The 26,739-nt window shown below is 43.3% G+C and overlaps 1 protein-coding gene across 1 annotated transcript; it reads right to left on the reverse strand.

Annotated features, from left to right (window-relative positions):
* Positions 1-13,994: 13,994 nt before the first annotated feature.
* Positions 13,995-26,491, reverse strand: Gja1 (gap junction protein alpha 1). Its single transcript, XM_038340615.2, has 2 exons — positions 26,263-26,491; positions 13,995-16,830 (listed from the first exon to the last, which is right to left on the reverse strand). Exon 2 carries the CDS (start codon positions 16,815-16,817, stop codon positions 15,669-15,671), a length of 1,149 nt encoding a protein of 382 aa, XP_038196543.1. The 5' UTR covers positions 16,818-16,830; positions 26,263-26,491; the 3' UTR covers positions 13,995-15,668.
* Between the last annotated feature and the right edge of the window lie 248 nt (positions 26,492-26,739).

The raw sequence follows: 26,739 nt of genomic DNA on the forward strand, positions 1-26,739 counted from the left end.
TGGTACACAAGCGTTCTATCAGCTGAGCTATGCCTTTCACTCTGACTTCTTTAAAGCTCGAAACACTCACCAGCAGTGGTGGCACATGCCTTTGATCCCAACACTCTGAAGGCAGAGACCAGCAGATCTCTGCTTTCCAGGCCAGTCTGGACTACAGAGTGAGTTTCAGGATATCCAGGGCTATGCAAAAAAATCATATCCTCCCCAAAACAATAATATTTGTAATGATGATAGCAACAACACTCAGGGCACAATTTCACATGCCTTTAATCTCTGTACTCAGAGGCAGAAGGAGGCAGATCTCTAAAAGCTCAAGCTCAGTCCGATCTACAAAATGAGTTCCAGAATAGCCAGGGCTATGTAGGGAGACATTGTCTCAAAAAGAAAGAAAGAAGAAAGGGAGGGAGAGAGAGAGGGAGGGAGGGAGGGAGGGAGGGAGGGAGGGAGGGAGGGAGGGAGGGAGGGAAGAAGGAAGAGAGAAAGGGAGAAAGGGAAGAAGGGAGGAAGGAAGGAAGGAAGGAAGAAAGAAAGAAAGAAAGAAAGAAAGAAAGAAAGAAAGAAAGAAAGAAAAAAGAAAAGTAGGACTGGAGTGATGGCCCAGTGGATAAGAGCATTGGCTTTTCTTCCAGAGGATCCAGGTTCAGTTCCCAACAACCATATGGTAGATGATGGTTGTCTGTAACTCCAGTTCCAGAGGATCTGACACCCTCACACAGAGATACATACAGGTGAAATACCAATGCACATGAAATAAAAATAAAAAATTTGAAAAAAATAAAAATTAAAACACTAAGATCACAAAATAGAGAAAATTAGGGGCACAGTCATTTTGAATGAGGGAACCATCACATACAAATTCATTTCTAACCAGTATCGCTATTAATAAAAGAAGCATAAATTGCAATAAATTAGAGTTTTTACATGTCAAAATATCAACTAAAATAGGTCAAATTTAATTCTTGCTAAATTCAGTCCTTAAAATATTCAAAGCTGGGCATTGTGGCTCACACCTGTAAATACACTGAAGAGGCCAAGGCAGCGTGATTGATATGAGTCTGAGGCCAGCCTTGGACCAGTGGCAAATCCCAGGCTATAGTGTGAGATCAGTGTTCAAAACTCTGACTCCAATTCTTCAAATTTATCCTTAAAATTTCTTAATTTTTCAAAAATGGAGCAAAGTTGTTTTATGTTACACACAGTAGTAAATTGTGGAGTAGTAAATAATCCCCCTGTGGGAGAGCCCTCCCATTAATAATGGCACTTGAGGAGTTCTGTCACGGTATCCATGGTTACATTGGAATAGTGGTACAGCACAAGACGTGCATAGCATGTATTCAGCCATGGGCACAACAGCCAGAGCCACCTAACTAAAAGCTGAGGAGGAGAGATTAACATGTAAGAGTGTCACTAATGCTTTTGATAACAAAACAAATTTACAGGCTCGGGGTGTGGCTCAGTTATGGTAGATGTGGAACTCCTGAGTGTGACTCCCAGCATGGCACAGACTGGTCTTGGTGGTCCAAGTCTGTCATCCCAGTCATCTGGAAGTAGAGATGGTGATGGATACAAACTTGAGGCCAGCATGATCTACACAGCCTGTTCTGGGGCATTCAAGGTTGCCTAGGGTAACCCTATCCCAAAAACCTGCAGGGTGCAGAGGGAGAGAAACTATGCCTCTCCCCACTCTCAGCCACTCTTCCTTTTGGACATGTGGAAGACAGGGGCTCGGTCCACATCCCAAGATGTCTTTGTGCACTCGGCAATGCAGCTGTCTCAGCCTGGGGTAATAGAATCATATGCTGTACCACCATGACCAGCTTCCATAATTTTTCTCTATGACTTCGTTGGCTGCTTTTGTTTTTGGTTTTGATATTGGATTAAGGGTTTTTCTTTTCATTCCATTTTTAGGATTCTTTAAATTTTTCTGTGATAAGTTTTCATTTTTCTTATAATTTTGGAAGCTGTTATTTAGACCAAGAGGTATAGCTTAGTGGTAGAGTCCTTGCCTAGCATACTGAGATTCAATCCCCAGAAGGGCAAACATACAAATAAACAAATAGACAGACCTTTAGCATAGGCTTCATTATGAGGACTCTGTGCTTATTAGAACGGGTAATGCAGGGACTGGGAAAGCTGAACTATGTCTTGATCTTCACTCTGATAGATTGTCCTGTTGAGCTCTATCTTGTCCTTTAATTACAGCTCTCCGTGGGAAGCAGCTAGCTAGGCAGAAAGTAGAAAGGAATTGCTGAGTAAAGGTGATTTAGAGAGCTCTGAAACTTTCTCAATCTTCCCACAGAAAAATTTGGGGAGACTGTGAAAGATATGACTTCATATTCTTCTGAAGCTATAACTGCCATTATGATGGAGGCTTCTTTGTCTCTTGAGGCAAAGGGGAGGCCAATCACGTGATATACCCTCGTGACAATTGCAAAGCCTGTAAGTGCAGCTTTTGACTGAGGTCCTGGGACATTCGGCTAGCTAAAGTTTCTTCCTTTAATTTTACACACAGTGCCAGGATAATGCACAAACACCGCAATATTATTTTTAATTAAGGCAAGTTTGAGAAATCAAATGTCGCTGGGCTCTGGTGGCGCACGCCTTTAATCCCAGTACTTGGGGGGCAGGGGCAGGTGGATCTCTGTGAGTTCGAAGCCAGCCTGGTGTACAAGAGCTAGTTCCAGGACATGCTCCAAAGCTGCAGAGAAACTCTGTCTTGAAAAACCAAAACAGAGAGAGAGAGAGAGAGAGAGAGAGAGAGAGGAGAGAGAGAGAGAGAGAGAGAGGGAGAGAGAGAGAGAGAGAAAGAGAGAGAGAGAGAGAGTCACACAATAGAAGAATAATTTTTTGCAGTGTGAAATAGTCGCTGTATGGAATGTTACACAGCCATTTAAAGTGAAGTAAATTTCCTAGGCATGGAAGAGGGAGGAAATGGAAGTTGGAGGGAGAAGGAGGAGAAAAGAAATGGAAAGAAAATAGAATTTGCAGTGACTGCTACCATGAATTGTAGGGCTGTTCCCCAGAGCTGACCTGCCTGTCCAGAGAGGATGTCACTGTACTGGACTACCTGTGCTGATCACAGCAGGCCACCGTATGTTCTAATGCTTGAGACGGGTCATCGAGTAAAGGCAATTGCCATTCACAGCCTAGGCACCCCAAGCTGGAACCTACAGGATGGAAGGAAAGAACCAACTTCCCATATGCTGTCCTTTTGCCTCCACATATTCTGTTCTGTAGGGGGTTTGTTTTGTTTCGTTTTGGTTGTTTTGTTTTGGATTTTCAAGACAGGGTTTCTCTATAGCTTTGGAGCCTGTTCTGGAACTAGCCCTTGTAGACCACAGTGTGGCCTCAAACTCACAGAGATCCATCTGCCTCTGCCTCCTGAGTGTTGGGATTAAAGGTGTGCACCACCACCACCCAACTTATCTGTAATAAAATTACATATATTAAATATTTGCGGGTCAAATGTCAATCTGCTAAAGAGGACCCATTTCTTAAAAGCAGACTATTATCCCCAAACCACTGTGCACAGGTGATCTCAGCACATGGGGGTGGCCAAGGACTGAGGATGATGAACTCAAGCCAGTCTTGGCTTCCCAGTGGAGGTGGAGGAGGAAGAGAGAAGAAGCTATTGCCTATACTTTGAAGTAGCCTGAGAAGAGCCTCCTAGTCCTGTTTTCTTTGTGATTCTGCTTCAAGACCAAGTGCTCCTGGAGAGTCACTTATTATTGACTTGCTTAGTAGAGAGTCAGTTGCTTGCTAGTGAATTGATCTTTTTTTCTTTTAACATTTTGCTGTTGTAGGGAGCTCACTTGTTGGTTCCCGGCCACCTGGCTAGCTTAGACTCGAAATAATCACACAGAAACTATATTATTTAAATCACTGCTTGGCCCATTAGCTCTAACTTCTTGTTGGCTAACTCTTATATCTTTATTTAACCCATATCCATTAATTCTGTGCATCACCATGAGGTCGTGGCCTGCCAGAAAAGTTTCAGCACATCTATCTCCAGCGGCTCTATGACTTCTCTCTGACTACACCCTTCTTTCTCCCAGCATTCAGTTTAGTTTTCCCCGCCTACCTAACTTCTGCCCTACTATAGTTCCATAGTTTATTTATTCATTAATGGTAATTACAGCATACAGAGGGCAATCCCACATTATTTTGCTCTTTGAAAGAGGCTTGCATTTAAAGCACAGGGTGGCCTGGAACTTGTTATAATAGTCTAGACTAGCCTTGAACTCATGACCATCTTGCCCCTGCTCCCCAAGTGCTGTAATGACAGGCATAAGCCACCTCATCCTGCATAAATTGCTTTTCTGACAGTGGAAGGCTCCATTACTACAGCTTTGATCCGAATTATTTTGTTTGTCTGTTCACTGGCTTATTTATTTTAGAGTTTGGCTCTCACTGTGTTGACCAAACTGGCCTTGAACTCCTGGGATCAATTGATTCTCTTGTCATAGGTGTCTTCTGTCTCCCATGCCACCATGCTCAGCCTGATCCTTCATCTTCATAGTTTTTTCTTTTGTTTGTTTGTTTGTTTCAAGACAAGGTTTCTCTGTATAGTCCTGGCTGTCCTGGAACTCACTCTGTAGACCAGGCTAACCTCTCACTCACAGAGCTCCACCTGCCCCTCCCTCCTGAGTGCTGGGATTAAAGGCATGCCTCACCACCACCTGTCTTGACCCTTCTGATACAGTATCTTTTATTCACGTACTTCTCAGAGCTCTGAGATGACTCTGTATATGCTTCTCCACTAGAGGAGCTGAATGTATTCAAAATATTCCTTACCTGATGGAGAGTAAGACAGCAGGATTTGTTTCCCATGGCCTTGTGATTAAAGAAAGGAAAAAGAAACATATCTTTGTTTGCCTTGTCAAAACTTTTATGAAAGTAGACAACACAGAGGTGATATGTTGACATTCAGAACTGACTGTTTACTGGATCTCTTGGAAGCAGATGGTCTGTTTGTTCATTTCCCTTCAGAAGAAATTGTAAGCATTACTTAAGGCCTCCCATTTATCAAGGACTTGCTACAAGGACACTCTTTTCTTGGTGTGTGTGTGTGTGTGTGTGTGTGTGTGTGTGTGTGTGTGTGTGTATGATAACTTTCTGTAGTCACTTTCCTTCTTCCGTCCTTGGGTTCAGGGGCCAAAAAAATCATCAGCATGGTAAGACAAGTCTTTTTACCCATGATGTATTTCTCTACCTTGCCCCACTTTACCTGACTTTTTTTTTGAAACAGTGTCTCTTATATTCCATACTAGTTTCAAACTTCCTATGTAGCTAAGGATTACCATGAATTTTGGATCTTGCCTCACTCCATCCCAGCCATGTTTTATTTATTTTAATTTTTTTGAGACAGGTTTTCCTATGTCATTCAAGTTTTATTCACACTAACAGCAATCATCCTGCCTTAGTCCTCCAAGAGCTGGGATTACAAGAATTCACTACCATACTTACCTGTACTTACCTCTCTCAAGTATGCTCTGATACACACATCTCATTTAATCTCCAAAAGATTTGCAAAGGAATGGGTTTTATTTTTCATTTATAGGTCAGGATTGAGAGTCAAGATCATAGGCTGACTCAATGACAAACACCTACTAGGTTGTCAGTTTGATGTGACTCTACATGTACCAGCTTCAAAACTTCCTAGGCTCATACATTAAAAAGGGAAACTCCTAGAAAGACTTTAAACAAATTTGTTTGACATTATGGGCATTGAAAATCATGAGAGGAAAAATGTTCTGGTTTCCAAACAACATAAACCCCAATCAATGATGAAAAATGCTTGTTCTAGCTGGGTGATGGTGGTGCACGCCTTTAATCCCAGCTCTCAGGAGGAAGAGGCAGATGGATCTCTGTGAGTTCAAGGCCAGCCTGGTCTACAAGAGCCAGGACAGGCTCTAAAACTACAGCGAAACCCTGTCTCAAAAAACCAAAAAGAAAAAGAAAAATGCTTGTTCTGAGTTATCTCTAAGAGCGAATGGGGAAAATTTTTTTTGCCTTGGCATCCATCTGTGCCATGGTTTCTGTGGGGATGGGAAGAAGATGCTAAAAATAACAAGGGCAAGTATTGTTTAAAGCCTACCTTTGAGAATGTGTATTGTGACCGGATGAACACATGACCAAGTCTTCCCGAACGAGGCAACAATTTCTTCAGACATCCTTGTCTTGCCTAGGCCTCTTGAGTCCACTTCACTTTCGCTTGGAATACTGTTTCACCATAGCCATAGAGTGTCTGGCTCTTATGAATACTTCTCGAGAAGCAGCTAATTTATGGCATGCACATGTCGGAAATCCCCCAGAAGCCCTGGGATTTTTGGAAACTCAGAAGATGTGCGTGCTTCTATCTCTTGCCAACACACCCAGCCTTATGGAGATGCTGTCTTTATCCCAGCTACCTCCTAAAGGTCAAGAGCATCAAGTCACATAGCTATTCATAAAAATTTAGTGAAAAATGAGATGTCCATTGTATGTTGGGACTGATCATAATGTTACCTTTGCTACCACTAACTGCAAGTTTAGTATTGATACTAGACTGGATTGAAAATGGCCGAAAATTGACCCTGCCCCCAGTGATAGAGCAAGGACAGGGGTAGGGGTGTCCTACAAGGCAAGTACTTTGCCACTAAGCCAACCTGGCTCAGCACTTTGCTCTTTTATTTTTTTAAGGGGGTTTTATTTTGTTTTGGTTTTTGATATAGAGTTTTGGCTGTTGTGAAGCTGTTTAGGTGATTTGTAGACCAGGCTGGCCTCAAATTCACAGAGATCCACCTGCCTCTACCTCCCAAGTGCTGGAATTAAAGGCGCTTTTCACTACATATGGAAAATAACCTTAATGTGCTTTCATTTAGCAGATTCCTACTCTGAAAATCTCCTCTAATTCAGTTACTTGTATTTTATTTTGTTTATTATACCTTTAAGAAGGAGAGTGGGAAAATGTATAGCTCAATTAAAAAAAAAATAAAACAAAATTGATAAAGGAAAAAAAGAGTGTACCATATAACCAAGGCTGCTCTTGATCCTTCTGCCTACAGCTCCCAAGTTGGGACTTAGGGTGTATCCCAGCAAGTCCAGTTTATATTACAGCTTCCTTAGCTCTTCTCACCCATAATAGCTTATTATCAGCGAGAATCATCAGTTTAGAGTTGGAACTTGCTCTAACGCTGACTGAAATCATCGGTCTCATGCCAAGCAGTACCCTCATTCCCACATCTGCTCTGTTTGGAGTTTTAGATAATGATCACCTGCATTCCCCATCCTCTGTAATTATGAAATACTTCAAGTCCTCCAGACAAGTGAGAACCCGAGCAGAGATAAAAATTCAGCGTGCTTCTGATGGATCCCAATGGCACGCTTTAATTACAAAGGTTAAACATCTGCAGATTCCCCAGAGCTACTTTTGAGCTAGACCACTTGGCACTTGTGTTTATAAGGTAAATAGGTGTGCGGGTGGGATGTGGGATGTCGAGGTATTACATGAAGAGTCTTTGACTCCATAGATGAACCAGAAGAATCTAATAAAAATGGCTCTAAAATATGGTCAAGAAAGAGGAAGGAAAAAATTTGATTTTTAAAACCTTTATATTTAACCTATTTTAACTTCGATTGCAGATTCAAGGTCAGAGACCAATTATAGAGTTCAAACTCCAGGATGTCAGGCATGGAGGTGCATATTTGTGCCTGGAATTCCTAAAGGAAAGGCCTGAGACAGGAGGACAGGGAGCTGAAGGCTACGTAGTCAAACTCTGCCTCAAACCAACACATACACACAGAGAAAAAAGAAATTTGAACAACAAAATCTGTGATGAAATTATGTGTGTACGTCCACATTGTCTTGAACTAGCAAAGCTAGTGTGAGATGAAAGCAGAATAGTGAATAACAGAAGGGGGACCTTTAATTCCAAGGGATAGGAACCTCAGCTGTTTATAGTTTATCATATCTGTTGTTTTTATTTTTAAACTGTGAGGTAAACATTATAAATTATGAGTTCTATAGATTATATCAGGTGCATCTTGGTTATCAGGTTTTGGTTTTTGTTGTTGTTTTGTTTTGGTTGGCCTAGACCTTCTGGTCCTCCAGCCCATACCTAGAGAATTCTGAAATTATAGGCGTGCATGTATCATGCCTGGCTTCTGTAACAAGTTAACATACTGAATTATACATGTCGGGGTGCTGGGTGTGGTTACACTTAAATTACAAATTATTTTAGTCTCATTAAAATACAATTTTTTAAAAAAGACAAGGTCTCTCTATATAGTGCTGACTGTCTTGGAGCTCCATGTGTAGACCAGGCTGGCCTTGAACTCACCAGAGATCCCATCTGCCTCTTCTTCCCAGGTTCTGGGGTTAAAGGTACGTGCCACCATTCCTGGTCTCACTAAAATATAAAACTCATGAAGGTAGGTAGGGTGGTTCTCCCACGATATTTTTATTTTGTTTATTTGTTTGTTTGTTTTATTTGTTTTTGGAGACAGGCCTTCATATAGCTGGCGCTGTTCTTGAGATCAATAAACAGTTGAGGATGATCATGAACTTCTGATTAGCCTGCCTCTACCTCCATCATACTGGGATGACAAGCTTGTTCCACTACGCTTCCTATTTTGTTTGGCTTTGTGATAGGGTCTTGTTACGTAGCCCCAGCTGGGCTGGACCTCACTAAGAAGCCCAGGGTGGCCTTGGAGTCACTAGTGTCATCTGTCTCTGCCTCCCAAGTCCTGCAGTCACAGTCTTGTCACCACACCAGAACATAAACACTGCCTCTAGGTCCCTTGACAGTGTCTCTTAAGCTTTTGCTGACACGCAGTGAGTAGCATGAGTGAGGTGAGGTCGGGATGCTGGAGAACAACTCCAGGCAGTCGCATCCTAGTTGCTCTGAGTTGGGGACAGCTGTGTCAGAAGCATCTGTCTTCTAAAGCCCTGGCCATTCAGTCTCTGTCTAGAGGTGAGGGTCCTAATTCTGTCTAAATGAACCTTGAAAGTTCACTTGTGCCTTTTAAAGGGATGTAAGTTAAACTCAGAGCTGTTTTCCTAGTTTGTGCCTAAAGATAGTATAAATTTATGTTTCATATTTATGCACTATGTATTTATGTATTTGTGCATGTGTGTCACTGTGCCTTTATAGAGAGAGGTCAAAAGATAACTTGTAGGAGTTAATACTTTCCTTTTACCAGGCAAGTCCCAGGGAATGATGGGTAGACTGGTAGGCTTGGCGACTGGCATCTTTACCTGCCAAACCATCTTAACAAGTCAGGATGAATATTTTTTTGAGTTTTGAATATACATATGTTTAAGATGTACATGCATATGTGAGTATATTATGGGACAATCTGTATAGAGATATGCAGCATGTTAGTGTATGTATGCCCTTGTGTGTATGTGCATGCATGTGTTAATGTGCTTGTGTGTGTGTGTGTTTGTGTGTGTGTGCGCGAGCACACACACACGAACGGGAACACATGTACCCAAGATTGTTTGCAATCTTGGATAGCTCTTCCATGTTTTTGTTCTGTTCTGCTTTTGTTTTTTGAGACAAGGTCTCACTGTATCTCTGGTTGGCCTGGAACTCACAGAAGTCTGCTGCTACCTACCTCTGCCTTCGATTGCTGAGTGTTGTAATTAAAAACACATACCATCGCCCTCACTTATAATTCTCTACATAGGCCAACCTACACCCAAAATTTCCATCTGAGATCATGTGTATGTCCTCATAGTCTGCCTTCAGCGTTTACTTTTCTTCTTCTTTTTGAGACAGGATTTCACTACATTAACCAGGCTATCCCTGAATTCACAAAGATCCACATGCTTCTGCCTCCACAGTGCAGGGATCAGAGACATGCATGTGTGGCTTTATTTATTAATAAAACAAAATAATGGTGTAGGCTTCTGTGTCCATAGCAATGAAAACCTCTTTTATACCGTCTTCACCAAGTCTGGTGATCAGCATAGTTAAAAAGTAACTGCTAGACAAGGGTGTGGCAGAAACTCCAACTGGGATCCATTGTGCACGGCATTACAGGGGTGCAGATGGCTCAGTGCATTAAGTGTCTAGGGTAGAGGGTTTGCCCTTTCAGGTGTGTGTGTGTGTGTGTGTATGTGTGTTTGTGTGTGTGTATGTGTGTTTGTGTGTGTGTGTGTGTGTGTGTGTGTTGGGTATAGGTCAGGGAAACAGGACTGCCTCCCAGGACTGTTTATATTCAACAAGAAATTGTGTGGGCACTGAAATTTCTCTACATACACATCAGAACTCAAGTAAAGCATTTGGTCATTTCCCAGAAACATCTGGAGAAGAAACCAAAATGCAAAAGAAAAAATAACTTAAGTTTACTGGTTTTGAAAATTTCTAAGTGAACAATCTTCCACAGGCTTCCCCATTTTTCTTACCTTCTTCATGCAGTGTTTTGGGCAGTTTGTTCCAGGTCTTCTCTTGAGTTCTGAAGATGCCAGCAGCAAACTTTACATATCAGGGGCTCAGTTCTATTTGCCTCAACCAAGGGAAGGTAAAAGCGGGAGTGAGGAGTCGATAAAGCCCAGAAACATGTTCCTACCATTGGGTACACTGCCGTTTATGGATAAAACTCACATTTAAGATTTTAAAAAGATCTCCAACTTCATTTTTTTTCTCCCACTAAGCACAAGCTCAGCTGTTTTGGCACGTTGGAAACCAAAGTCTGGAATTTTTAGAAGAGGTAATGTGTGGGTGGGGACCTAGCACCCTGGGCAGGTGAAGAAGTTGAACAATTTTTCCAAAATAAGATAAAGGGCTAGCCCTTGACCTGGAAGCTTAACCTAAACTTCCAAAGAATAAGGTGAAAGAAAATTCACTGAACAAAATAAGGGAATTGTACTAGGCCTTCCTAATGTCTAAAGATAGTAGACAATTCTACTGCTTTTTAAAAATAATGTGAAGGGAGGTGGGGAGATTGTACAGTGGTTAACAGCTCTGTCTCTTTCAGAGACAGGGTTTCTTTCTACAGGCAACTGGCTCTGTAGACCAGGCTGGCCTCAAACACACAAAGATCTGCCAGCCTCTGCCTTCCAAGTACTGGGATTAAGTGTCTACCACCACCACACCTGACTCAGCTCTTTTCTCTCTCTCTTCCTTCCCTTCCTCACTCTCTCTCTTTCTTTTCCTTCCTTCCTTCCTTTCTTTTTGAGACAGGGTTTCTCCTGGACCTAGCTCTGTGGACCACGTTAACCTCATATTCAGAGATCTGCCTGCCTAAGGCATGCACCATCATCACCCAGCTTGTTTGCAATTAACAGCTCTTATGACTCTTACAGACGACCTGGGTTCTGTTCCCAGCACCCACCATCTGTGGAGTCCATCTGTGAACTCACTGCCTTCGGTCACTGCCCTCTGGTCTCTGTGAACACTTGTATGCATGTGGTACCCATAAACTCACACAATCTCTCTCTCTCTCTCTCTCGCTCTCTCTCTCTCTCTCTTTCTCTCTCTCACACACACACACAGACACACACACACACACACACACACACACACACAAAACTGAAAATCTTTAAATATAAAATAAAAATTGTGTGTGGTGATGGGGATTGAACCCACAGCCTTGTCCATTGTATTTATACAATGTATTTATCCATTGTCCTATAGTACTCAGCCTGGTTATAATTCTGAATTAAAATGATAGAAAATAGGATGGTCAATCATCTAAAAACAACTTACAGTGGTGCTGGCGAGATGGCTCAGTGGTTAAGAGCACTGACTGCTTGATCATCCAAAGAACCTGGAACCTGGGTTCAATTCCCAGCACCCACATGGAAGTACACAACTGTCTGTAATTGCAGTTCCAGGGGATTTGACATCTTCATATAGACATACATGCAAGCAAAACACCAAAGCACATAAAATAAGGATAAATAATCATTAAAAAATGTTTAAAAAAAAACTTGGAGATTTTTTTTTCTGGATGTGGCAGTACGAGCCTTTAAGGCAGGGCCAGTAGTTCAACCCAAAATTCATTGCTATCATCTCCATATTTACGTATATTAGTAAGATGAACAGAACATAAACGTTCCAACATCTGGGAGGATTCATTTTGTATGCTTCTGGGAACAGGAACTAAATCATTCAGCCATTCATTACTACTTAATTATAACACCTGATAGGTGGATGGTATGTGTACAGTATAAAGTAGTTTTGTGTAAATTAGGATTTCTCTGATGTCCACCGAGAAATGTGAGGTGATAGTTAAGTCTGACCCTGTTTCATGTACTTCTGTAGGTTCAAATTCTGTTCACATAATGGAAGGATTGTTTTCTTGAGCTGAAAATGCAACCGAGGGATTTTGTTTTGAGGGGACTCTGGAGAGGCCAGGATGGACTGGGGCTCCATCTTCAGTCAGTATGCAGTGGGGTTCCATCTGTAGCTAAAGCCCCCAAGCAGTGAGAGAAATGTTTATACTGAATGATAAGGCAGTTTCTTTTCTTTTTTAGGTTTTAATTATTGTGAAAATAGGGTCTCATATTCATATACTCAAGCTGGCTTCAATCTTATGTGGCTGAGAATGCCCTTAAACTTTACCATTGGGTGCCATTATAACATTTTAAACTTTGTATGCCCCCCCAATCTCCTGAAATTTAGAAATTCTGACCCTCTTCCCCCTACCTCCCAAGTGCTCTGGTTTATGTGGTACTGGAGATCCAACCCAGGACTTCACACATGCTAAGTAAACACTCCACAACTGTGGGTGTCAACACTCCTGATGTTGTTCCTCATGCTGTGGTGACCCCCAGTCATACAATTATTGTTGCTACTAACTTCACAAGTGTAGCTTTGCTGCTGAGTGGTGCCTCAGTTGGTATGATTATCGGAAATAGTTTCCAATGGTTACGACCCACTGGTTGAGAACCTCTGCTCTCCACCCTTGCATGACCATCTCAGAGATCAGTCCTATCCTCACTGCAGATCCTAGGGGTCAAATGGAAGCTGTCAGGCTTGCCCTGCAAGCACCTTGACCTGAATGAACCATCTTGCCAGCCCTGCATCAGCCTTGAGATTACAAAAGTGTGGTTAAGTACTTATACACATAGACCAAATGAGTCTTGACCTTGAGGCAATACTTCTGTCTCAGAAATCCCCTGTGTTGAGATCTTTGGCTTCAGCTACTAATCTTTATATTGCATTTTATAGCTGAAACGAGGGATCTTAGGTTTGTATGGGTTTCAGTCTTGGTAGCCCTCCAAAAAGCTGTAACCACTAGGTCAGGCCTGTAGTTCCACGTGTCTAGGAAGCTATGGCAAGAGAATGCAGCAGCTTGCACAATGTGTGGGGCCTAGGCAGGGAGTGGAACTGTATTCCAAATTGAACATTTATATACTTGATCTTCTCAGTTAAAATATCACTCCAACGTTCCAAAATCAATGATGCACAGAGCATAGCTTATGGTGATTGTCTTATTTATAAAAGTCACTCCTCCAGTTCTGAATGTTGTTCTTAAATATCCTGAAGAATATGGACTAAAGCTAGAGAAATGGCTCAGTGGTTAGGAGCACTGGTTATTCTTCACCGTGTCAGGTTCGATTCTCAGCACCCACATGTCAACTCACAACTGCCTGTTCTCTAGTTCCAGGGGCTTTGATGCCTTCTTCTGGCCGCTGCAGGCACACACACGGAACATAGACAGAGAGGCAGGCAAAATATCAAAACCCATTTCTTAAAAAAAAAATCATGAATACTAGCCCAGGACATTAATATTATCAGATCTATTTTTGGTAACTGTGAATTAATGTAGTAGGTTTAAAAAAAAATCCTACAAGACATCCAGGCTGGGCTGGAGAGATGGCTCAGCGGTTAAGAGCACTGACTGCTTCCAGAGGACCCGGGTTCAATTCCCAGCACCCACATGGCAGCTCACAACTGTCTGAAAATGCAGTTCCACGAGATCTGACACCTTCACACCAATGAACATAAAGTTAAATAAATCATTAAAAAAAAAATTTTAAAAAAGACATCCAAGCTATCTTTATACTAAATTAAAACTTTATTGAATAAAGAACACTCTCCCGAGCACATGATTGGATGGACTAGGTCTACATTACATGCAATGAAGCTGAACATGACAGTAGTTTAGCATGGAATGTCAAACAAATTAGTTTTTCATCGTACAAAACCATTTATGTAGCTGACATGCAATAAGAAAAAATAGGATATTCAACATTGCCCAATCATATGTAATGAGTTTTTTTAAAAAGGTGTTTGAAGAAACTGGTAGATGTCTTTAGCATACAGTTCAAATAAATTAGTTACACATGCACTACTGAAACCTTCAACCCCTCTTGTATTTCAAATAAAATCTTAGTGCAAACATTAAAGTTGCTCGTCACTCTAAAAAGACTGTTAAACTCAGAATACAAGTTCTGAATTAATGTGTAGTTATGTCGGAGAAAAATCAAATTACCAGTTACTACAAAATTCCTTTAGGCACACTTAATAGTCCACTCGAGGCATTTCTCTTTCTAAGTCTCTCACATTAATGACTAAAGCCTGTTTACAGTACTAAAATTCTATCATTCAAGCATCAATGATTATATTTCAGAGAAAGGAAATCATTCATTTCAGTAACGGCATTACTGCTACATTCTAAAAAGAGGGAGAAAAAAAAACATAAGTAACAAAAACCAGTATCCAGATTAGGATACTTGGAAAAAAATTTAGGGAAAAAGTGTGCTTTATTAGCACAGCAGGGATTCTATAATGTAAACACCATATTGGCCCACACCACAAAAATCCACGAGGAAGGTTCAAATTTGAACACGGAGTACATTTGATTCAAATCTGCATTTGTGAGTCTGCTTGTACCAATAATGACGAATAAAACACACACTTACACACATGCATACCCACACGTAAAAGTGATTGTTAAATATCGAGCATGGCTTGCTTCCCTGATGCTAACTCCAAAGGAAACCACTAAATGACATTATACGACCCTTGTAGAAATGTTGACAGAAACCAATTGAGGATGACGTATGGGCGATGGTGGCACAAAGGTGGGACAGATGTGAAAAAGAACCCACTGGGATGTAACTACATGGGTCATGTTTTAATTTGAGCCTTGTCTGAACTTTGAGTTGATACTAAGAATGAGGATTGTGTATAGTAGCGCAAGGTCTCTCCACACTGGGAGGGGCAGGCCTAGAACTCCCATTTGCAAACCGCAAGGCTTTGACACTGGAATGTTTTAACAGGGACATAGGACAACCTACCGCTTCACAAGGAAAATGCAATGCCGAGGAAGCATGGGTTCCTGGCCAAAGCTATTGCTGTTTCTTGATTAAAAAAAAAAATCACCCGCTCACTCACATATACAGAACCATTCTTAAGGTTCGGTTGGGGGAAAGATAGAGAAAGCCCTTATCTACCTATGTTCACCCAATGCAATTCTTACTAGAATTTAAGTTCTTTGAATCAACTACATTAAATTACCAATATGTACCTCCCATATCCCCACCTGCTCCACCTAGCTATCCCAAACACCCCCAAGGAACCTAGGTATTATAATGTCTTACACCTCATCACTGAGGTTGTTGAGTACCACCTCCAAGGGAACAAAATGAACACCCCAGGTATACTTTCTGTAAGCACCCCTTTTTCTCTTCCACGATCGAGCGGCATCTTGATGCACAAGCCTCTTGTCTAGATCTCCAGGTCGTCAGGCCGAGGTCGGCTGCTGGCACGGCTGCTGGCTCTGCTGGAAGGTCGCTGGTCCACAATGGCTAAGGGCTGGAGTTCATGTCCAGCTGCAATCTTTTTGGCATTCTGGTTGTCATCGGGGAAATCAAACGGCTGGGCGTGGGAGTTGGAGATGGTGCTTCCGGCCTGCCCCATTCGATTTTGCTCGGCACTGTAATTAGCCCAGTTTTGCTCACTCGCTTGCTTGTTGTAATTGCGGCACGAGGAGTTGTTTCTGTCACCGGTAACAAGCTTGTACCCAGGAGGAGACATAGGCGAGAGCGGAGCGGTGGGTGAGGAGCAGCCATTGAAGTAAGCGTATTTTGGAGAGCCACAGTCCTTTGTGGGGCTCAGTGGGCCAGTGGTGGCATGGTAAGGATCGCTCCTCCCCTTCACGCGATCCTTAACGCCCTTGAAGAAGACATAGAAGAGTTCAATGATATTCAAAGCGAGAGACACCAAGGACACCACCAGCATGAAGATGATGAAGATGGTTTTCTCGGTGGGACGAGAGAGAAAGCAGTCCACCTGATGGGGGCAGGGTTCCCTCTTGCAGGTGTAGACGGCACTCAAGCTGAACCCATAGATGTACCACTGGATGAGCAGGAAGGCCACCTCGAAGACAGACTTGAAAAGGATGCTGATGATGTAGGTTCTCAGCAGGCCCCCCCTCATCTTGACCTTGCCGTGCTCTTCGATCCCGTACTTGAACTTCTTGATTTCAATCTGCTTCAGGTGCATGTCCACGTTGACACCATCTGTCTGGGCCACTTTGAGCTCCTCCTCTTTCTTGTTCAGTTTCTCTTCCTTTCTCATCACGTAGAACACATGAGCCAAATATAGGAGCGTGGGCACAGAGACGAATATGATCTGAAGGACCCAGAAGCGCACGTGCGAGATGGGGAAGGACTTGTCGTAGCAGACATTCTCACAACCAGGCTGTTGAGTGTTACAGCGGAAGGCCGATTGCTCGTCGCCCCATGCTGACTCAACTGCTGTCCCCAGCAGCAGGATTCTGAAAATGAAGAGCACTGACAGCCACACCTTCCCTCCAGCGGTGGAGTAGGCTTGGACCTTGTCCAGAAGCTTCCCCAAGGCACTCCAGTCACCCATGGCTGGGCAACTCCTACAAAAAAAGAAAGCAACTCAGTGATCATAAGCCACAAATAGATATATGTATATCATATATATTTCTTTCACATATATATTATATATTCATATATTCATACACACACACATATATATATTTTTTCAAGGTGACTATCAAAATACGGCAAATTCAATACAAACCAAAATTCAAGTGTAAACGTGGCTTCATTTTTCCAAAGATGAAATTAAGTGAGAGGTAATGGCACCTAGCTAGTGCAGGAAGAGGAACACCTCAACCCATAGGACAATGATGTATTCCTAGCTGTCACCACCACCTTGGCATGTGACCTGAGAGGCTCTCTCTGCTAACTGCCTTTTTTTTCTTCTTCTTCCAAGACAGGGCTTCTCTGAATAAACAGTCCTGCCTGTCTTGGAAATAGCTGGGCAGACCATGCCGGCCTCGAACTCAGAGATCCCACCCGCCTCTGTCTGCTTCCCAAGTGCTGGAATAGAGGCGTGAGTCACCACAGCCTGGCTGCCTCTGCTTATTTTATTTGTCTGATAAACAAAGACAGTGCTTGACTGTGAGACCAGGGTCTGTATGCATGCCTAAAAAAAAAAAAACAAACAAACAAAAAAAGTATAAGGATCTAAGCAAGGACTTAGGAGAGGATCTCCAGGGTGGTACAACCAACCCTGGTTCTCAAGATGCTAGGATATTATCTACATCCTAATTTTACACTGAGATGTCCCTCTATGAAGTATCAAGCATGTAATTTGTGTGCATTCTGTATGAAGGACATCTGTGCATCTCTCTTTTCTCTTCCTTTCTTTTAAGGGCCTCCCGTGTTAACCAAGCTGTTTTTGAAGTTGTGCTCTTTCTGCCTCTCTCCTTCTTGGGATTCTAGTCACATGCTCCCATACTTGGTCTGTTTTCTAGCACGAGGCAGGAGCAGGAGGGCTGCTCTGAGTTTGAGACTATCCTGACACTTAGCCTAAGTAAGAATTTCCAGACTAATGTTCACATTTCCATTGAGTTCACTGTCAATGCCAGTTAATAGCTTGATAAACGAAAAGGACCACATCATAAGAAGTTTCTCAGCCCAGCAGCCTTTCAGGACAGCACTCAGAGTCAGACAGATCTGAGTTCAAGATCAGCCTAGTCTACACAAAGTTTGTCTCAAAATTCAAAAGCAAACAAACACAAAGAGTATTTTCTCAAGCAAAAAAAAAAAAACCAAAAAGCAAAAAACAACAACAACAACAACCCTTCAAATTGTTAGGATAAACAAAACAGCTTCCTGCCTACACGGAAGATTCATGGTCCTTAGACCAAGACATCCCAATGATCACACACAGGCTCGGAAGGCACACAGTTTAACAAGGGGGAAAACAGGGACAAAGCAACAAGCAGCAGGTACAGAGGCAGTCCAAGATTCAGTGATGAACTGCCAAAAACTCCTGAGGGAGGGCTGGGGTTGTGAACCTTCCCCAGCTCCCTGGGCACCTTTGATGATGACCAGACTCCTGCCAGAACTAGAAGAGTAAGATACAGGCGGGCAGGTCCAAGCAAATAATATTTTCTAAACAGCCATAAACAAAAGGATCTTTCCTTCCACTTGTTGGAAGGTCATTTCAGACTGTAAAATGACAATTCAGAAAGGGAAGTCAGTGTACGCAGTGTAATCAAAGAGGACCAAGGGCTGGCAGGGCTGAGACTTCTTTTTTTTTTTTTTTTTTTTTTTTTTTTTTTTTTTTTAAAGCCATGGAAAGGCTTGAAGTGAAGGGAATAATTTAATCGTGATGGACAGTATAATGGTTTGAGCACATAAAAAGCCTCTAATTTAGCAGAAAATACTAGACTAGAACTGAAGGGTAGTCCACAAGGGTCAAACAAACAACAGAATTTTTGGAGCCATATCCAGACAGTTCTATGCGATGATGTGTAAATTGGCCGCACTTCTGTTTGTAAAGAATTATAATATTCTGCCAGGGTCATCTGCTTTTGCTCAGATCTCTAGTTGTCGGGGGTGGGGTGGCGAAAACGAAGTCATCAGATGCTTACACGCGTCTCATCAGGATAACGCAGCAAGAGGTCAAGACAAGCAGCATGGTCAGAGGCAGACTGGGCTTTTATTTAGTCAGGACTTTCCTCGTTCTCCCAAGTGAAATACAACTGAGGGATGCTGGTGGAAGTTCATTATTAAATTCTTTATATTCTGGAGTAAGAAACTTAACTTCTGTAGGATTCAGAGATTCCTCAAAAGTGTTCCCAGTGCCAGGGCATGTGAACTAGGTCACCAGTCAGTTCTCGGGGTAAGTACTTTTTTTTTTATTGCACCAGCAATTTAATTGCAAAGCTGTCTTTTCTTTGAGCACCCACACAGTAGTCATTTGCATTAATGAGTTACAGTCTTTCATCTGAATAAGATGTGAATTATCCAATTTGGGCACTCTAGCTCCTGTAGCGTGTATACACCTGTTATTACCACTATCACAGACACCATCAAATAAGGCTTAATATGATGGCTCACCCTGTGACTCCAGACTTAGTTACCGCTCTGCTTTTGGTTGCCCACCGCTACCAACCACCAGTCCTATTCACTGGGTGTTGTGTTCATTTTTCTCGCTTATGCTTAATATTTTCACTTTTCCAGATCTTGAAGATCTTCCAGATTTAAAAAAAAAATTATTTTGGTTTTCTCAGGGTAGGGTCTTTCTATGTTCTCTTGACTAGCCTCTAGGTTACCTTTTCTGTAGCCCAAGCTAGCTTTGAACTTGTAGCATGCTGCCCATCTTAGCCTCCTAGAATGCAATTATACCGTGGTCTAAGTTATTTAATGGGTTGGGCAAGTCTCAGATATAGGATCTTTTCTTCTTTCCCCCTTTGAGTCAGGGTCTTGGGTAGCCCAGGTTATCATCAAAATCGAATATATATATATATATATATATATATATATATATATGGTCAGCCTAGTGGCGGCGGCAGAGGCCTTTAATCCCAGCACTCGGGAGGCAGATGGATCTCTCTGAGTTTGAGGCCAGCCTGGTCTACAAAAGCTAGTTCCAGGACAGGCTCCAAAGCTACAGAGAAACAAAAAACAAAACCAAAACAAATCAAAAATGACCTTGGTCTTCCTGCCTACAGCTCTGCTGTGTTTAGAAAAATTTAGCTGGACCTCCAGTTCTTAATAGTAGACTCTTGACAGAGACCAGGTCAGCCACTCTTCTAGCACTTTCTGTATTCCATGCTAGATCTCTTTCCTTTCCTGGTCAGAATCACCTAGGCCAGATATTCAAACAAAAGCCCCAACTGTGCAGCGAGCGTGACCTTCCTGCAGACCCACGTGGTTTCTTTACAGCAGCCCCAGAACTTCAGTCACACAAACGGTTTGTCAACACATGCCTTTAATTCTAGCACTTGGGAGGCAGAGGCAGGCAGATCTCTGTGAATGAGGCCAGCCTGGTCAACAAGCGCTAGTTGCAGAGCAGCTAGGACTGTTAAAGAGAAACCCTGCCTTAAAATAAAGATCAAAGAGTGGAATGAATCTGAACTTCTGGGAAGCAAGGCCTGGGAAAGCACAGCTTTTGGTTTTTTTTTTTTTTAAATTACTATTTAAATGTCCCAGGTGGTTCTAAAGTGAAGCTTTGTAGGCCAGCAGGCGAGCATGGTTCCTCAGAAGTTTGCGTGTTTTCCTGCCCAAAAACATTTCTGAGTGGCAGAACATCTGGGAAGGGGAGAAGGCCAGAGCGTCTAAATATTTAGTGCAAGGTACAGAACATTCAGGACAGCAGTGTTCTGCCATCTGTGAACTGGGGTTACCCTTGGCTCCTCTGGTTCTGTCCCCCACTCTCTGCTATTGCCCGAGATCACAGGAATGGAACTGTTTAAGCCAAATGAGTTGTCTCAAAAAAATAGTTTACACTTTAAATAAAGCTAGCTGGCTGTCCCTGTCTTAACAAACCGCCCTGTAGAAGCTGCAGTCAAATCCCATGCCGTCGGGATGACAGGAGTATTACAGAGTACCACAGGAGTATAACTGCCGTAACTGACTGTTCACTGTACAGATTTCCCAATAGACAACTGTAATGACAAGAAAAAAACTGATTATAGTGACCTTTAAGAGCATTGAGAAAGGGTCTCACTCAGCCTAGCACTGGATTTCCTATGTACCCGAGGATGACCTTGAACTCCTGGTCCTTCTGCTTCACCTCAAGTGCTGAGATTTCAGGTGTGTGCTAACAACACGCCCAGCTGGGAGCAATCTTCTTTTGGGGGAGATCTCAATACATATACTAAACTGGCTTCAAAGTCAGAGATCCGCCTGCCTCTGTCTCTGAAGTGCTGGGATTGAAAGCAAGGGCCACCACACCTAGCTAGCAATCATCTCAGAACAGAGTGAAAGTGGATTTAGATGAAGGCCCTTTAACATTTTAAATAAAATTATACTATCCAAAAACACGCGAGGTAATGTCTATGGAAGTTCTTGATAAAGTCACTTAATGGGCAATTTAAGGGAGGAGGTAAATGCTTTGTGTTTTGTTCCTGCCTACCACTACTCCCACCCTCCTTGCCTCCGCCTTGAACTAGTGTCCAGAGATAGCCTGGGTGGTGACCCTCTTAGCCTTTCAATTGCTGAGATTATACCCCAGCTCCGCTGTGGGTTTTTGTGTGGCAGACTGTCCTTGAACTCAGAGATCCGCCAGCCTCTGCTTCCCAAGCCCTGAAATTAAAGACGTGCGCCACCATGTCTAATATAATATGCTAAGCCCAAAAAACTGAATGGCCCCAAGTACAAACTCTCTTACACCTTTCTGTAGCTTTTAAAGAAACCTGGCCCCTAGACCAGATGCTCAAAACTGTGACTTTCTCTCTTCACTTCTAAGCAGTCAGAAAGATTTTTTTTTTTTTGGTTGTTTGTTTTGGGCAACTTTAAGTTGACACATAATTAACATACCTGAATTTAATTCGAAGATAAATGTTATCTTCAAGATGAAATCAGACCTGACTGCTTCCTCTCACAGCCTGCACTTAGCCTGGCTCACTCACCTCTCTCTTCCTGCCTCTTGCCAAAATATTTGTATCTCCATCTCTGCCCGGCGCTCTTCATTTCAGTTCTCCTTAGTGAATTATCCTTAGCAGGAAGGATTGAGAGTCCTGTCCTAGGTCCCGCAATTCCCTGCTTCTCCTGCCCTATTTTTATCTTTATTTTTTAAAACTAGCTTTCTCCTGTGCCACTTAACATTTGCTTACTGTCAGGATCCTCCAGAGTGTGAATTCTGGCGACTCTCCTCTGGCATGGTGGCTGACTCCTGTTATCTCAGCATTTAGGAAGTTGAGACAGATAGATGGACAAACTGAACGTCAGAGTCAGGCCTATGAAAACGAGGCTGCTTCAAAACAACTAACAAAATAAGCAAAGAACTTCTTTCAAAAAGCCAGAGGGGCTGGAGAAATGATCCACATGTGTTTGGTTCCAGCATGCCTATGGCTTCAGTTCTGGACGATCTAAGCCCCTCTGTGGACCAGTGCGCATCAGGTACACACGTGGTGCACATTCAGGCAAAACACCCATACACTTGAAGTATATGTTACTGCTTTGTGTGACCCCCCCACACAAAGTAGTGTCTAAAATTTCAAATGACAGTTTTGCTTAAGAATTGCTGTTGGTAGAAACAATATGCTCCAATCATTTGAGCTACTTTTAAACAGGCTTTCTCTGTGTAGCCCTGGCTGTCCTGGAACTCACTCTGTAGACCATCTGGCTGGCTTTGAAGTCAGAGGCCCACCTGCCTCTGCCGCCCAAGTGCTGGATTAAAGTCATGCACCCCCACACCCAACTTGGAGCAATTCCAAATTATGAGATGAGACCTCAAGGGTGGAAAAAAAAAAAAAAAAAAAAAAACCCTCCAAGATATGCTCCTGTGTTCCTCCAATTCTGGGTGTTCTAATGGATGGGAACACACAATTTCAAGGTAACCAAGGACAAAATCACAACAGCCCTCTGCTTGAAATGTTTACTTTAAGGATGATAAATGTTCAATAGGTGAGCAGAGCTGACACTAACCAATTAATGTAATAACCTCTACACAACCTGAGTCCACACAGGCAACGAGGTGATCTGGATCCAGCACACCACAGAAAACATCCCCAGACCAGGCAAAACTCAACCTTTGCAGCCCTATACAGGGCTAAGACTAAGACTAAGACGCTTGGCTCTCCTCGATGAAACCTAGTCTGTGTAAACGTCTTCACAAATTCTGACACGCAGGTTTCAGATGACCTCAGTTCATTTGTAAGAGATTCCCTAATATTCCCAGCCTCACAGGTTTTGCTGTGAGACACAAGATGGCTTTTCTGTCCTGTTGACACATCCTCATTTGAACACAGTCAAAATAGATCGGACTGCAGAGAATGAGAAACTGTAATTAAGGGGCCCCACCCAAAAGAAGATGCTGAACCAAGAGACAATGTCTTTCTGCTTTCACTATCTGCTACCTAGATCTCCTGCCAAAGGCTGCTCGGGTCAATTTTCGGGATGGGGAAGGGAGTTAGAAGCTGCTGACTAAAAGGGCATATTCAACTGCCTTCCAAATAACTTTAAAAGCTGCCATTTGTCATTTCTTCTGCCTCCACTCACGTCCACCTCCAAAGCTAGCTTATTAAACAATGTTGTTACTCTGTGACTATGTAAACACAGGTTTAGAATGCCCAAGTATACTAAGAACAGTCTATTTACCTCAATAAGCACTCCACGAGCTAACACACCTACCCCACGCTTTTAGTTACCACCACAATAAAATGTAGTTCTTTCAACAGAACTGTAAATATCTCATGTCACAGTCATGGGAAAGTGGAGTTTAACCATTTATCCCAAAGATTCAGAACACGCTCCCACCTTCCTACCTAGAAGTAGCTAGGAAGTTTAAGCTTGGAAGTATCTACACTGAATATGGATGTTAATGATACACACAAGATGACTACATTTTCTCCCCTGAGCTTTGCAGGATATGCCCCAACACATCAAGAGTCAAACAGAATCTCGAAGGGAAGTCACAACAACAGGAAAGGTGGAGTCGCAGGTATTAATCAGTGGATGACTTTCCTATCATTCCCTTTCCTCGGGGCATATAAAGTTTCTTCAGTTCACAGGAGCTATACCTCTGCATACTGTAATAAAGCAAAGCACAGTGTCTGCTACCCCTTCTCCCTCTGCAATTCTCTCTGAATTGGAAACGTCTAAGGGACCAAACGCTGCTCCCTATCCGGGAGGAAATGCAGCCTTCCTTTGCTTGCTGCTGGCGTTAGAACCAAACTTCCCATGGAAGGTCAGGGAAGGATAAGAATCCCAACGGCAGAAGGATGCGATGATGGAGCAGCGGTGAGGTTGAAGAGCTTCAAAGGGGGCATTAGAGAAATAAGTATGCGTTCAGATCAAAGCGCTACCACCCGGAGACGCTGGCAAAGGAAGGTGGCCTTCACACACTGGGAAGACACGACACCGTCCAGTAATACAAAATCAACATTTCACCGGGACAGAATGCTACAGTCTGTAATTGAGCTCAATTTCAATCACCTTGGGACACTACTGGTCATTCAAGGTTGCTCAGACTGGTTAAGATTCATCACTTTTCAGTCACTACTATTTTGGTTGGGGGAACAAAGGAAATTACTTTAAACCCACCTCCAAACACTGGCCCGGTAGGTTTTTGGATCTCGATACTGTTCTCCTTACCCTAAACCCAGCAAGGGGAGGAGGGAAGCTCGCCTCTACGCGCGGGTCGGAGAGCGCCTGCCCAAGGCTCTGCCAGACGTGCTGGGCGAGCGTTAGGTGTACCCGAGGGCACGAACCACAGATCTCTGCCCGGAATTCAAGGTTTGAATTTCCCAATCCTGAACGGATTTGCCTCAGCACACGTCAGTAGTTGTAGCCCGGTTTCTCGAAGGGTCTTCTTTGCCCCTCCTTCTTCCGCCCCGCCTCGTTCTTAGGGAATTTCAAGAGTTTCCACAAGTGTTACAAGTGCATTTCCCAGCACCGAGACTCCCTAGGTGTTCAGAGGCCCTTCCAGGGACTGCACCCGACGAGTTTAGGGAGAATAAGGCGAGAAAAGGCAGCGCCGAGGGGGAGACGTTAGACTGACAACTTTAATGAAGTTGAACACTCGCTCTTTGACCGACGGGCGCCAAGCCCGGTCTCCCCTCCCCCCCCCTTCGCGGGCAGAGGTCTGGACCGCGAAGCCCGGAGGCAGCGGGGAGCGCGAGCTGAGCTCAGGATGCTAAAATGGCAGGAGGGGCCCCGCGCTACCCGCCTTCCCAAAGACTTCACTTGGATTCGACTCTCAGACTCATCTGGTACAAAGAAAAAAAAAAAAAAACTTCAATACAGACTCACAGTTATTTCGGTCTGGATTTTAGGCGGGACAGAATGAACTCAGGGCAAAGTACTTTACCAATTAAAAAAAAAAAACAGCTTTAAGACGGACCCCCCCTTAAACTGCACGTTAACATCATCTTTTCCTAGCGCTTAGCACCCCGGTAGCGTCAACTCAAAACTGTCCCGACACTTCCGAAGTCGCTACAGGTCTCCGCAAGCAGACGGAGGCCCGGGGCAGGGGGTGGGGGTGGGTAAGCTCCCTCTAAAGTGCGACTTTAAAAAAATGCCTTTTCCCTATTCCTTCTAGGAGCTCGTGTTTTAGCAGTTGATTTTGGAGAAGCATTCTGGCACACACTCACTCTAAAACGCCCGTTTCTTCTCTAACACTCCGTAAGCCACCACCACCCATTCAAGATTTCTCCTGCCGGGAGTTGCCAGCGTGGTGGAGTAAAAAGTTGGCTGTGCGTGCTAAGGGGTTCATCCCGAAGCACCGCGCTGGCTTGCACAAAGTAACTCCTGTTGGTCTAAAAGCCCTAACAGCAGCACACATCTTCTGGCTTAATCCTGAAAAGTCTAAGAAGGAACCACGTGGAAGTCAAGTAGCCGCAGCTTCTCAACAAAGCACTCTGTCACAAAGGGGTGGGGGGTGGGAATCTGCTTTTTCAAGGCTACAGACAGCGGTCAGTATTTCCCACATGAAAAAAAGCACACGGTGTACAATACTATAGGAAGCACGCTAAGCAAACTTGTCTGAAATGTCCAATTCAAGTCCCCCCCAATCTCCCCACCCCCGCGCAATACCTACCCCTATTAGTGACTACAAAAAAGTTAAACTAGGCTCCGCAACAAAGAGCCAACTTTAGTAACTTGGTTCTTTACTCTAGTTGGAAAAGCCGGAGTCTTTTACCTGTTGCATTGTTAGGAAAACTTTTTAAACAACCAAACTGCACGTGGAAACGGAAGGCACCTTGAAGTCCATCCTTCTACTTATAGTATCAGAAGTCAAAAGTGATAACGCATTTATAAACCACAACAGAAGAGCTTTTCTTACAGAAAAAGATGTTAATAGGTAAAGTGGGTTTTTCAAAACTTACTCTTTCGCTTAACGAAAGCGAAGCCGGCGCGCCAAAGTGAGGCTCCTAGGAGGCTGAAGTCAAGGAAAGGAGGGCTCAGGCTCTCCGACCTGTCTATTTAAAGTTTAAAAGTCTGCTGCTGTTTGGTACTTTCCTCACGCCTTCCCCCAATGAAAGAAAAGTGCTGATACCTCGTAAAAGCCTTTTTCTAACTTGGAGCACCGAGCTTTTAAAAGTTTCAAGCCACTGACTCAACTGGAAGGAGGGGCTAGGGGAAAGGGGAGGGAGGAAGAAAAGGCGGGGAGGAGGTGGGGAGAAGGCTGGTGAGCGTGGGGCTGAGCAGGCAGAAGACGCAGCCGGGTCAAGCTAGAGCTGTAGTTTGAACATGCAGAAGAGAAAAAAAAAAGAAAAGAAAAGAAAGAAAACAGTCCTAGATATACGTCTGTCACTACTTGGCTGTAACCCCTCAAAGATTAAAAACTGTTAAGTCTAGTGCTT

The sequence above is a fragment of the Arvicola amphibius genome, chromosome 8 (genome assembly GCF_903992535.2).
Source record: "Arvicola amphibius chromosome 8, mArvAmp1.2, whole genome shotgun sequence".
Taxonomy (NCBI): Eukaryota; Metazoa; Chordata; class Mammalia; order Rodentia; family Cricetidae; genus Arvicola; species Arvicola amphibius.